We start from the raw sequence: 12,431 nt of genomic DNA, 5'->3' as shown, positions 1-12,431 counted from the left end.
ATCTGATTTTTTTATAGTTTGAGTCTCTTGCCTTTGTAATTCTTTTTGTGTGTGTGTGTTTTCTTTAAAGGATGAGGAGGCTCAGAAGGAATTGGACTCTCTTGTTGCATCACTTTAACAAGTCTCCAACAAAAGCTGTCTGTCTTTGTGTTCCATCTCTTTGAACTCGACTGTGACTGGACTGTAGCTGTTTACCCACAAACCAACATATGAACTACTAATGTTGGCCAGGCCACGTTATTCCTCTATTAAAGGAGAGACCAGCAGCAATATTTTGTTTAATTTTAGTTTATGCACAAAATACTGTATGTGTTTTGCAGGACAGTTTCTTTTTAATTCTTTTGTCTGGTCCCCCCACAGAATATTTTAGACATCATTATAGTGTCAATACACAACGTGCTGTCACCTATTGAAACCACAGTGACCATCAGTGGCTGCTGTTAGAATGAATTTAGAGTGAATTGCACTCAGAAATGAAATTTTGCTGAAAATTTGCCGAAGATGTAGATGAATTTGTTTCTTCATTTAAAAACAGATTTGGATAAATTTAGTGTTACATCACTTGCTCACCAATGGATCCTCTACAGTGAATGGGTGCCGTCAGAATGAGAGTCCAAACAGCTGATCCAGAACACACTTCCAGTCACACTATCAGTCAAAAGCTGCAAGTTTGTAAGAAACAAATCCATCAAGACACTTAAACTGTACAATCATTTTGAGTCCATCATTCAAAACAATGCTTCCTCCAGTGAAAAAGTCCATCCCCTGTTGTCCTCTCAAATCAAAGTCCACCCACATATTTGTTTAGAATGGTTTTTGCCTGAAATCTATGCATATTTCTCTCCTGATTCAGATGAGATTACTTTTTCATTGGAAAAAGCAATATTACGGATAGAGGACTATTATTTTAGCCATAAATGACAGTTTGAAGTTAAAAGCGTCTTAATGATGGATTTGCTGCTTACAAACATGCAGCTTTACACTTCACAAGACAAACTGATGGACTGGAGTGGTGTGGATTACTGTGATGTTTGTATCAGCTGTTTGAACTCACAGGATCCATTGGTGAGCAGGTCATATAATGCTATAATTTCTCAAAATCTGATAAAGAAACCAACTCATCTACATCTTGGATAGCCTGAGGATGAGTAAATCTGACTATCGGCATGATGTCTGGTAAAATTGTGACTAATTATGACCAATACTGAAACAAGAAAGATCTGTCAGGTTGGCATTAAAAGCATGCATTGACAGTTCCATTTTTTTGTGTGTGTGCCTTTTAGGGGCATGTTTGTGTGTACTTTCTGTTTTTGTTAATCCAAAATTATTAATGATTATTTCATAGACATAATTTACAAAACAGCACAACTATAAAGTTCTATTTATGGATAACTAGTTTACCTCCCGATAAATGTCTGAAACACACCTTTAGAAGAACTTTGGCACATTTAATGGTTAGTTCTTCCAAAAAAAGCTGCTGATATGAAATTGCAAAATTGAAAATCTGTTAAAAATGTTTCATAGCACAATCCTCCCTCATGAAATGCAGTCTTTTGCAGTTTTTTATTAAGAACACCTGAACAACTCCATCTGGATTTAATCTTGTTAATCACATTCTCTCTGTGGAATCTGTTTTTTTTTGTAGTTCAATCTAATAACTCAAATGACTTGTGTAGATTTTAATCCCTAGACATTTTTTGACCGAAGATGATTTCTAAATCCCAGAGAAATTATGGGGACCATGTAAGTCTAATGTAATTTTTTCCCTCATGTTATTGCTAAAATTGTTTTAATATCATTTGTTGGTATACAGCACTATGAATGTCAGCATTTTTATGTTGAAATGATGGCACTTGCTCTGTATGGTGCATTTTAGATTATTGGTGATTATTGAGATTGAGACGGTGATTGTAATGGTGCATATGAAGATCATGACTTCATCTCTGCTGCTCAGTACAATATACGATAAGGTGAATTCAGTCTGTGTGTTGTACGTTGATCATATAATTTTTTTTATGCTATTGGTGTGGCATAATTGCTAACGGTTATATATCTCGTCTTTTTCATGTTTCTTTCTTTCAGTGTTAAAAGCAAAGTGCTTATTTCTGCAGCTTTAGTGGAACCAAACAGAACTACAGTCTACTCCAATTCCTATTTATGCTATTCTGTTTAGTGGCATAGAAATTATACACTTCACTTTTAACTTCATAAATGTCCGTTTTCAGTCAGTATTATGCCTGCATACTCTTGTCCAGAAAGAAGCCAACGATAGGGAATGCCAGGAAGACATGGAAGAAAAAGGGCTGATTTTCAGTTCTCAAGCAATGATATTACAGGGCAGTCGTACTAATTTAACACCCATCAGTTGTAAACAGAAATAACCTTTACATGTCTGGACATCTGCCTTTCCTTACATCCGAACCACAGCATGTCTTCAGCAGCAAACAGCTTCCGATCAGAGACTCTTCTGTACCGACATGTTTTATGTGGATTGACATCATGTAACCAAAGGTACCTGAGGTGGTCTGCATTTATTAGTAATGCTTTTTGGTTATTAGTCATTTTATAATTTCTTACTTTTTGCAGTTATATTACCACTACTGTTCAAAAGTTTGGGGTCAGTAAGATTTTTAAATGTTTTTGAAAGAAGTCTCTTATGCTCCATTTATTTGATCAAAAATACAGTAAATCAGTAATATTTTGAAAATATTATTGCAATTCATACAACAGTTTTTTTTTTTTTTTTTTCTTCTGGTCCTTAATTCTGATTGGCTGAGAGCCTTTTCCAGAGGTGTGATATTCTAGTGATGATAACCGTTTCACCGTTTGTATCCAGAGATTTTCTTACTTGTTTTAGAGATTGCGTAAATGACTCAATCAATTGAATCGGTTTCTCTGTTTCTCGCTTTTCACGTCTTCAGCCATGTTTACTTGGCTACTTCTGGATTAGCTCGCTAGTTTTATGACATTAACTAAAATAAGCGAAATAAGTATGATGATACAACAGTTCTTTCTGGTCCTTGAATCTGATTGGCTGATAAGAGTGCGATATTAGAGTGATAACAGAGTTCCTTCAACCGCTTCACCATTTTTATAATGTATCACTCCGCTTGCCATATTTCTCAAAGTGAGTGTCATGGCGGACGCCCAAATCCACTATAATTTAAGAATAATACTGTTTTTCTGTCAGAATGTAGTTTAAAGAGTTTTTTTTAGTCGACAATGTACTTGTTTGAACTTCAAATATGCGGTTTGTTAATAAAGATATCGTCTATTTTAAAATTTCCTTCGGTGTTTTCGGAGATGTGAGCTCCAGGGCGTCAGCAGCCGTTCAGCACTCATGAACCCACTGAGAGCAGCCTTACCTCGGCCAGATCTTCTGGAATTTACCTCTGGGTATGATGTCTCTATAGTGGTTAAACATGAGATATATTTAGTTTTGAGTAAATCTAATGGGCAGTCTATGGTCTCATTAATTATTATTTTTTCCAGAGCAAACAGTTTTGGCAATATCTCATGATGTTTATGTAAATTCAATGCTGTATATCAGAGCGCTGCCTTTGTACTTTTGACTGAAATGCCTTGCAACTTTTATGATAGCTGTTGTTGTGTATTAAATAATATTTTATATAAATAATAGTACTATTTAGTATAATTTGTCATCACAACACAGATAAAAAAGGTAAAGGGTCATATGGTATCCTTAGTTTAATTTCATTGTAATTTCTCTGTACGTTTTACACCTCAGTGTGTGGAAGTATCTTATAACAGGACAACTGTTCATCCTCAAGAACTGAAAACCATCTTCTAGTGTCTCATTACCTAATGTATGTAAGTCTGTTCTCCCATACAGCACAGAAATAATGCCTGCAAGACATTACCTGGATTCCTGGAGGTCTCTTCTAGATTTGATCTTAATGAAGACTTACAGAACTGAAAGCGGAGCAAGCAAAATAAGTAAATATTGCCTTAGCAATTTGTGCAATTATTTTTATTTCCAGTGTTTCCTTAATTTATTTCCAATAAATAAAAATAAAAAACTGAGATGAAAGTAAAACATAAATCAAAATAATTAAAAATAGTAATAATAAAAATGGCAAAAACACATAACAAAATGATTAAAAATGAAACTAAAAATATAACAATAAAACCTGATTTATATATATATATATATATATATATATATTTATCAATGTTGAACACCATTGTGCTGATTAATATTTTATGGAAACTGATCTTTTTTTTTTTTTTTAATGAATTATTTGATGAATGGGAACAGCATTTAGGATTTAAATGAAGAAAATTAAAAAAAAAAAAAAAAAAATTGACCCCAACATGACAATTACTGAAAATGAAACTTTTTTTTAAAATAAAAAAAGAAAACTTAGTGTTACATTAAGAAAGCCAAGTGATTTAAGCATTTCATATTTCATTGCATCTTAGTTTTTATTTTTGTTTTTATTACTGCTGATTATTTTGTCATCTGGCTTTTTTAAGGATGCACTGACTACCTCATCTCCTTGGTGAAAACACTTCTGCTACAATCCTACAATTTTAGAAAAAAAAAGGTACACAAACCTGTCACTGGAGTGGTATACTTTCAAAAGTATATTAAATGGTATTATTTGGATCCAAATAAGGTGCAAACATGTACCGCTTAACATTTGTACCTTAGGGTGCCATCCCAGTGACAGCTTTGTAGTTTTAGTGTACTGTTAATCCGACAATAGTAAAGCTTGTTTTCTTTTCTTTTCTTTAGCAGGGCCTGGAAGGGGAGCAGGCGGCTGCTGGTGTATCAGTAATCAGTTGGCTTTATCTGGACTTGTCACGCACTCAAAGCTCGGCTGGCTACAATCCTCAGGCTTGATCAGAACAGGATGTGCTGGGAAAGCAAGATAAAGCACTTCGCAGGGACGGATATATCCTACACACTTTCCTTCTATTTTAAATGCCCAATTGAGTGGCTGCGTGCAGATATGATGTGTGCAATAATGTTAGAATGGTTATTTTTACTTGCCACTATTTTAAGGGCAACTTGTTTGAATACAACAAATGAGAAGTTTTGGTTTACATAATCACATTGTGTCTAGGTGTTGCAATATATAATATTATAATACAATATTATTCTGCATTTATTATCATAAAAGCTTGAATAATGATATATATTTTTTTGACTTGTACATTTATTGAGCGTGTATATATAATATATATTGAACCACTACATTTAATTACAAAAACTGTAAACTGAATGCAGTTTAGAATTTACAGAGCAGCCAAATGTCAGAGCTTATATGAAGTAGAAAAATATAATATTACATGTTGGTATCACGTAATAGGAACTACATATCAAACGTACTTATCAATTTTTTTGCATATAAAATATAGTAGATCTAATACAGACCAGCAGTCTATTATTAAGTGCTATTACAGTCCAAAAATATTTTACAGCAGATCAAACATTGCTATTACAGTTCAAAAATATATTGCAGCAGTTAGAAATGAGCAAAAAATTGAAATCATAACACATATTATACATGTTAGTTAACAAGCCCTGAATTTCCCCTTCAGGATTCCCCAAACTAGAAGGGACTCAAAATGTATTTCCTTTCATCTACACAACATCATGTGCCAGATATGAAATATCACATTCAACTTATAATAAACATAGATGCTCAGAATAGTTTCACTGGGGACTTCCTGTGACCTACTGTGAGGATCTCCAGACAATATTTGATTGGGAAGGATGTTGCGCGAACACAATGGAAGTGAACTGTGTTAAACCTGCCTATGTTTATTTTAATTATAGATTAATGCTAAGAAGTCTCTAATAATAAGGCACAGACTTCAACAATGCTGTAGTGAGAATCTGGAAACGTTATCAAGAAGAACAATAAAGTGCTATAAGTTTATATTCTACAAATTTCTCATTTTATGAGCTTTATATAGGGACATTAACAATGCAGCGTAGGGCTAGTTTGAGCTAAAGTACCCTAAGCAACAACAAACAACAACACTTGCTTTAAGCTCAATGCAGTCATTTAGAATAATAACTAAATGTGTTAAAGTCGACATGACATGTAATCAACCCTATTGTTTTAACGAATGATTAAGTGTAGCATATTAGTCCAAATTAATTTTTTTTTTACTGTAATATTTTATCAAAATGTAATGACTTAATGATTTTTCATGATCCAGTCAGTTTCAAATAGATAAAATCAATTACTGCACTACAGGTTTTTCTCATCGAATATCTTGTTTCATTCAGAAATACGTCATGGAACAGCGTTTCACATTGACTTTAAACCACTTAATAAAAATGTTGCCATTAAAAGATTGAAGCATGAAGAGAGCAAATTTAAAAAATTTTAAAGACTAAATATATATCTTCTAGCTATATTTCAACTAGAAGAACTAGAATTAGTAACACAAACTGCTCGACTGAATAATGCTATGCATGTAGATGTCTCAATACTCCATAAACCTACTTTTATTTGTCTGAATAAACCATGCAGTGTCTTGTTGTGTAGCTTCTGCTTTGCTACTCTTGCATAATATACCATGAATCAGTGCATCATGTAGTAACAGTAACGAATGGGTGTGTTTTTATGGCTGTAGCTCATTCTGAGCTAAAAAAGTTTTTGCCTGAGTTTTACATCTATAAATATATTGCTATAATGCAGATATGAGAGATTCTTCAGTGTTTGTTTTCTTAGCCACCTTCATTTGGCAAAGTATTTAAGTTGCATGCTTTGATTTCCCTTCAAACTTGAGGTTTCGGTCTCTTTTGTGTAGGTGTCTGAGACGTTCCTACCAAGCTCTCAAGCAGTTCTGTGCTGTCACGGAGTGTGACAGACACTTTAAAGGATCTGGGTTTAAGTGTGAGCCCATACAGATAGTCCATGCTGGGAGTACTTTCTGCTGTAAAACTACACTGATGGACCAGCAAGGAGGTGAAGAGGAAAAGCTGTATCTTGGACACGTCTTCTCCAATGCATCTACGCTTCCCCACGGAGAAGATCAGCACGTTGGTGGTTAAGTCTTTGTTGAGAGCTCCATCCTCATCCAGGAAGCGCTGTGGGTTGAATACCTTTGGTTGGTCCCATTTGGTTGAGTCATGGTTCAAAGACCACTGGTTGACGAAAATTATGGTATCTTTAGGAATGGGATAACCGTTGATGGACGTGTCCGTGGTCGTGCTGTGTGGAATCGTTACAGGGACGAACGAGGTGAATCGCATGACTTCGTAGATGAAAGCCATGACGTATGGAAGATGAGGCTGGTCTGCAATGGTTGGGAGGCGACTGCGATCCGCTACTTTATCTACGTCCTCCTGAAGACGTTTCTGGACTTCTGGATACCTGCGATGTAAGTGAAGACCAACATTTTCAACTTTCTGAGTTTGCTCAATCATCAAGGATTGAATCGAATATGGGCATTTCAAATAGGTGGATTAAACAACATAATTACATTTGGTTGGTGATTTAAATGAAATTGTATTCAGTATCACTTCTATTTATAAATACACCCGGCCTCTTATCTCATCTGTGCTAGTATCCTGCATGAAGCAGTCATTGTGTTTGAGTTTCACAGAGTGGCCTACATGTTTAAAAGTGTTAGTGGGTCAGATTTCATTTTGTGTTGCTGTAACCTACCCTCATTAGATGCTGCCAATACCTGCACGGAAGAGTTACATAACATATAAGAGCTGTTTGGTGTTATTGAGACCCATCTGTCTCTTGTGGACAACCCCTGAGTTGCTGCATATCACACTTAAAGTGCCAAGAAATCACAATGCTGTCATCATGTCATTCCAAACCCATATATTTTCTTTCTTCTGGGCAACATAAAAGATGATGATTTATGGTATTCAAAAAAAAAAAAAAAAAAAGTGAGCATGCAATTAAGGATATGCCCCTCAGTGCAAAATGAGTCATCATTATTATTGGTCTGTTTTACTGTTAGACTGTAAATTTGATATGCTTGATATGGACAAAACGCATTACCTGACTAGTAACAGAATGATCCACTGTAGAGCTGTAGATAGAGTGTCTTGACTGGCCCCAAAAATATCTGCGATGGTCGGTGGCACGTATTCTTTATCCAGAAAGACCCCCGGGCCTCCTGACAGCCCTTTATCCAGAGCAACGATGAAGGCGTCAGTCATGTCACGGACGAGGCTCAGTAAAAGAGTCTCGCGGTGCTCCGCCACTTTAGAATAAATGAACTCGTTAAACTCCTTGTTGAGCTCTTTAAACTGGTCAAAGAGCGTTTTGATTGGGTTTGGGAAGTACTGCAGCCAGGGCATCACATCCACGATGCTTCCAGCTCCCACTGTCTTGGTGAACTGATCGTTTCTGCCCACCACCTGCTGGAATTCCTCATCATCATACGAATACCGGTTACCGAAGCAAACGGCGGTCATTGTGTTCGCCACGGACACCACCAAATACCGGTGAGGCTCAAAGTACTGCTGCTCGCGGGTTTTGGTCAGAAACAAGCGGATGAGCTCTCCGATCTCGCACACGATGTGCCTCTCAAAGGTCTGCTTGGTGTGGATGTTGGCTGTGGAGAAGTTTCTCACGGTGCTGTGCGCGATCTTACGATGCAGTTTCCACCACTGGCTGTAATTACCGAACGCCATGCTTTTCCCATGGGACACAAACCGGAACGAAGCGAAATCGGGTCTGCCGGCGAAATCGACAGCTTTTTTAATTAGTGCCTCTTTAATTGCGTCTCCGTTCAGAACCACCACATTTCGGCTGCCCAGTTTGATCTGAAACACGTCGCCGTATTTCTGAGCCATCCGGGTGAAGTAAAAGTGAGGTGAGGTACCGAGCTGAGCGGCGTTACCGATGACCGGCCAAGAGAACGGACCCGGCAGCTGCCGCCGACCGGAACGACTCCAGAACATGAGCGTTAAACACACCAGCAGCGACAGTAAAGCACTCCGCGCTGACAGTTGAATGAAATCGCCTAGAACCGCCAGGACATCCATCATCAATGTATTTGCAAGCCTCACAATCAATGCAGATCCACTCTGAAGTGATCAGACGCAATTAACCTGTTGAGCATCAGATCAGGCCAGGGTTGAAGTTTCCAGCGCTCGCGGCGTTTCTGAGTGATTCATATGAAATCAGAGAGCATAAGTGTTGTGATGGTCGGTCTAAGGTGAATTCATCCAAGAATTTATCCTCGACTAAATAACACTACTGAGAGTCCCCTCCTTTACTCTGTCTCTCTCTCCCTCTCTCTCTCTCTTTCTCTCTCTCTCTCTTTCTGAAAGCGTGACTTCAACTGTTGTATAAACGTGATCGCATGTCATCTATCTGTCATCTATCTATCTACGGAGAAATGTTATATTTAACAATACAAAACATTTATTTGGTCATTTTACCATGGTCAAATACAGTTCAAATTACATTTAATAGTCTAAAGTTGTCCGGTGAAAGGGGGTTAGTAATACCGTATTTTCCGCTCATTTTATTTTGATTTTCTCCACATAAACAGGTTAACCCATACAGTCGAGTGATATCTATATCCTATCCCTTAATATCTTAATGTGCCTTAGCAATTAGAAACAGAACAAGGTTAGTTCTAAGAAAAGAATTATGCAATAAAGGATCCATCATATGATGCCTACTACGCATGAACAGCATTCTACATGAATAAAAGGACTGAGAAAGTATTTTTGAACATGGTAATGGATTTGGGCCCCCCCCCCCCCGCTTCTAGTTTTCCACTTCAGAAATGTGCGTGAGAACAGATCATGTGTACAGTGATGCCGTGTGTTGAGACAATAGATCAAACCATACCTTTCAGAAGGAACTAATGTTTGACAGGGAAATAATAGGCTATACTTCCTTCATGCCTCATCATTGTGGAAAATAAAATAGATAAGCTAACGTGTTGGAAAATTGTGCAATGATGGAGATTATTTTGATGATTATTTTCCTCTTTCTCTGTTTCCACCTGTTGCCACTAGGAGGACCCCATTCCTAAACAGCACTAAATTATATTACCCTCGGATTAATTAATGAAAGGGAAATAACTTCCTGAATTTATTTTATTATTTATTTATTTTTCGTATTGTGCATTCGCAGTCATACGTAGGACAACAAATGTAAGCTATACCTTTATCTTCTTATTGTAAATATAATTAATAAAATGTAGTTACAATTTTAAAAAAAATCATGTCATTGTCTAACAACAACAGCAACAACAACAAAATATACATTTTTATTTTTCTAACAGAAGGACTAAATGTCACACTGTTTAATATGAAAAACAAATAACATGATGTTCATGATTTTCACAAAGAAGATGCACAATTTCAAGTTGTGCGTAAACAGGTAAATTGCTCAGGTATGTGTTCCGAATGAGTCCTCTTTAAAATTCGCTTCATAACAACACATTTTTTTAAACTCAAGTTTAAATTACATCAGACTGTTTGGAGGTTTGTTTAACACGCATTAAATTAAATATCAAATATTAAAATAAACATACAATATTATTATAGTTAATGTAACTAACAAAATGTAAAAATTCGTTATAAAGAAATCGATGTGTTAATAAAAACGAAATTCTTATAAAAAGTAAGCACGCCGAGTGAAAGCAGCAGCTGCTCGTGAGTTCAGTACCACGGACAGCGCGCGAGCACTTCACGTCAAATCACTTGTTTTTTTGATCGCCAGAGGAAGACTGACTTTTTTTCAGCAACCGAGACTGAAAAACAAGTTCAAATGAGGTATTATAGAGAATAAAATAACAGTAAGTTATTTTAAGACAACAATTGGCTATACACAACGTTTCAACCAATACTGATTCTTTTATTATTAGCTTACATTCCATTATTTTCCACATTCTAAAATAAGAGTCATCAAAGCTATTTATTTCTCTCAACGAACTTCATAATTTCCATTAAGGGGTGCTTTTTAAACAGTTTATAATTAGTTCAAATGCATGCTTGACAAATTTAATCGCTGTGTATGCTTTAAAATTAAGGGAAGTTAAAAACATGCAGTTGATAAAAGATAGGCTACTGTATATTTATACGCAAATATTGTAGTTTTATAGTTCTGAATTATTGTTGTGTTATTAAAATACTGCGTAAATATGTCTGTCGATGTGGCAGTGGCATGTTTTCGGCCGTTTTTGTTTGAAGTTTTTACGGGTTAAGGATAGTGTAGTTTCATTGATTTTTTTTTTTATTTGTATTTTTTATAACAGTAGGAAAAAATAATCGAAAAATAAGGAATCTATCAAAAAATCGAATCAGTCGCTCAATTTTTAGGACGCTGCGGACACACGCCACATCTCTACACGCCAAAACAAGAATAATTCATTTAATTTGATTAATTTAGTTCATGAATATTAGGCTACTATTTATAGAACTACCCTTACTATTATTATTATTATTATTTATTATTATTAAATACGCTTGTATCATTTTTGCTTTTATTGACCTTAATCAGGGTAGACACCATATTGAATTTAACGCTGATGAAAACAAAAGGACGCTGTGAGGATCATAGGTATGTATATGTCTTTGGTGAAGATTACAGTTTTTCAGTGGCACGCGACATATAAAGGACGACGTTGCGTCAGCTGAACAATTGGTATGATGTTAAAACAACAGTAAACTATTGAACACACAGTACTGTTCAGTCCTGTCAAAAATTGAATATGGCGCTACCCGAATTAAGGTATTCTACGAAAAAAAAAAAAAAAAAAATCTGAACAATCTGATATTTTTGCTTAAAATATATGCAGATATTTGCTTAACAGTTTTAATTTTAACACTGCAAACGAAGTGTTTCTGTCTGCTCTTTTAGTTTTCTCATTTTTGGAACAACATAAAGTATAGGTGAGTTTTATTTTATGCATTATGTTCAGCGCTTCTGTTTCTTTCAGTTATGGTCTCTGCACCATTTAATTTTTTGGGGGAAAATTGTAAAATGTGGACTTGTGGTCTCCCTGTGAACAGACTCCTGACCCCCAGGCCTCTTTACTGCATCAAAGAGCCAGACCATGCTGAGACAGGCCTGACATACACGCAATGCTTTGCTGTGCTCCAGGTGTTTCCAGGTAATTGTAAAGCTGTGTGCTGTCATTTTTATGTGTTTTATATAAAGCCAGTGCCAGTTTGACAGACTGCATCCTTTGAAACGCTAGACGTATATTAGAGAGACACCAGGAGAACTGTATACATATATACCACACTCTCAGAAATAAAGGTACAAAAGCTGTCACTGGGGCGGTACCTTTTCAAAAGGTACACTTTTGTACCTATTAGGTTCAAATATGTACACTTTAAGTACTAATATGTACCTTTAAGGTACCAAAATGGACCCTTTAGGTACAAACATGTTCCTTTTGAAAAGGTACCGCCCCAGTGACAGCTTTTGTACCTTTATTTCTGAGAGTGCACAGTG

General features: G+C 36.0%; 2 protein-coding genes and 1 long non-coding RNA gene across 5 annotated transcripts in view; 2 read left to right on the top strand and 1 right to left on the bottom strand.

The window, feature by feature from the left end:
- LOC131551982 (regulator of microtubule dynamics protein 2) overlaps positions 1 to 1,979 on the top strand; it is a 30,821-nt gene extending 28,842 nt beyond the window's left edge. For both annotated transcript variants that reach the window (XM_058795282.1, XM_058795283.1), the window contains one exon: positions 71 to 1,979. In XM_058795282.1, the coding sequence (XP_058651265.1) occupies positions 71 to 118 (48 nt within the window). In that variant the 3' untranslated portion in view covers positions 119 to 1,979. The remainder of the gene's footprint in view (positions 1 to 70) is intronic.
- A 2,302-nt stretch (positions 1,980 to 4,281) lies between these two features.
- Positions 4,282 to 9,531, bottom strand: LOC131551981 (cytochrome P450 1B1). The gene is made up of 2 exons (XM_058795281.1): positions 8,004 to 9,531; positions 4,282 to 7,358 (listed from the first exon to the last, which is right to left on the bottom strand). Exons 1-2 carry the CDS (start codon positions 8,996 to 8,998, stop codon positions 6,761 to 6,763), a joined length of 1,593 nt encoding a protein of 530 aa, XP_058651264.1. The 5' UTR covers positions 8,999 to 9,531; the 3' UTR covers positions 4,282 to 6,760.
- A 1,832-nt stretch (positions 9,532 to 11,363) lies between these two features.
- Positions 11,364 to 12,431, top strand: part of LOC131552234 (uncharacterized) — a 3,266-nt gene continuing 2,198 nt past the window's right edge. For both annotated transcript variants that reach the window (XR_009273932.1, XR_009273931.1), the window contains exons 1-3: positions 11,364 to 11,531; positions 11,832 to 11,863; positions 11,984 to 12,084. This is a non-coding gene — a long non-coding RNA (uncharacterized LOC131552234). The remainder of the gene's footprint in view (positions 11,532 to 11,831; positions 11,864 to 11,983; positions 12,085 to 12,431) is intronic.

The sequence above is a fragment of the Onychostoma macrolepis genome, chromosome 13 (assembly GCF_012432095.1).
Source record: "Onychostoma macrolepis isolate SWU-2019 chromosome 13, ASM1243209v1, whole genome shotgun sequence".
Classification (NCBI taxonomy): domain Eukaryota; kingdom Metazoa; phylum Chordata; class Actinopteri; order Cypriniformes; family Cyprinidae; genus Onychostoma; species Onychostoma macrolepis.
This window is presented reverse-complemented; position numbering and strand designations above follow the sequence as displayed.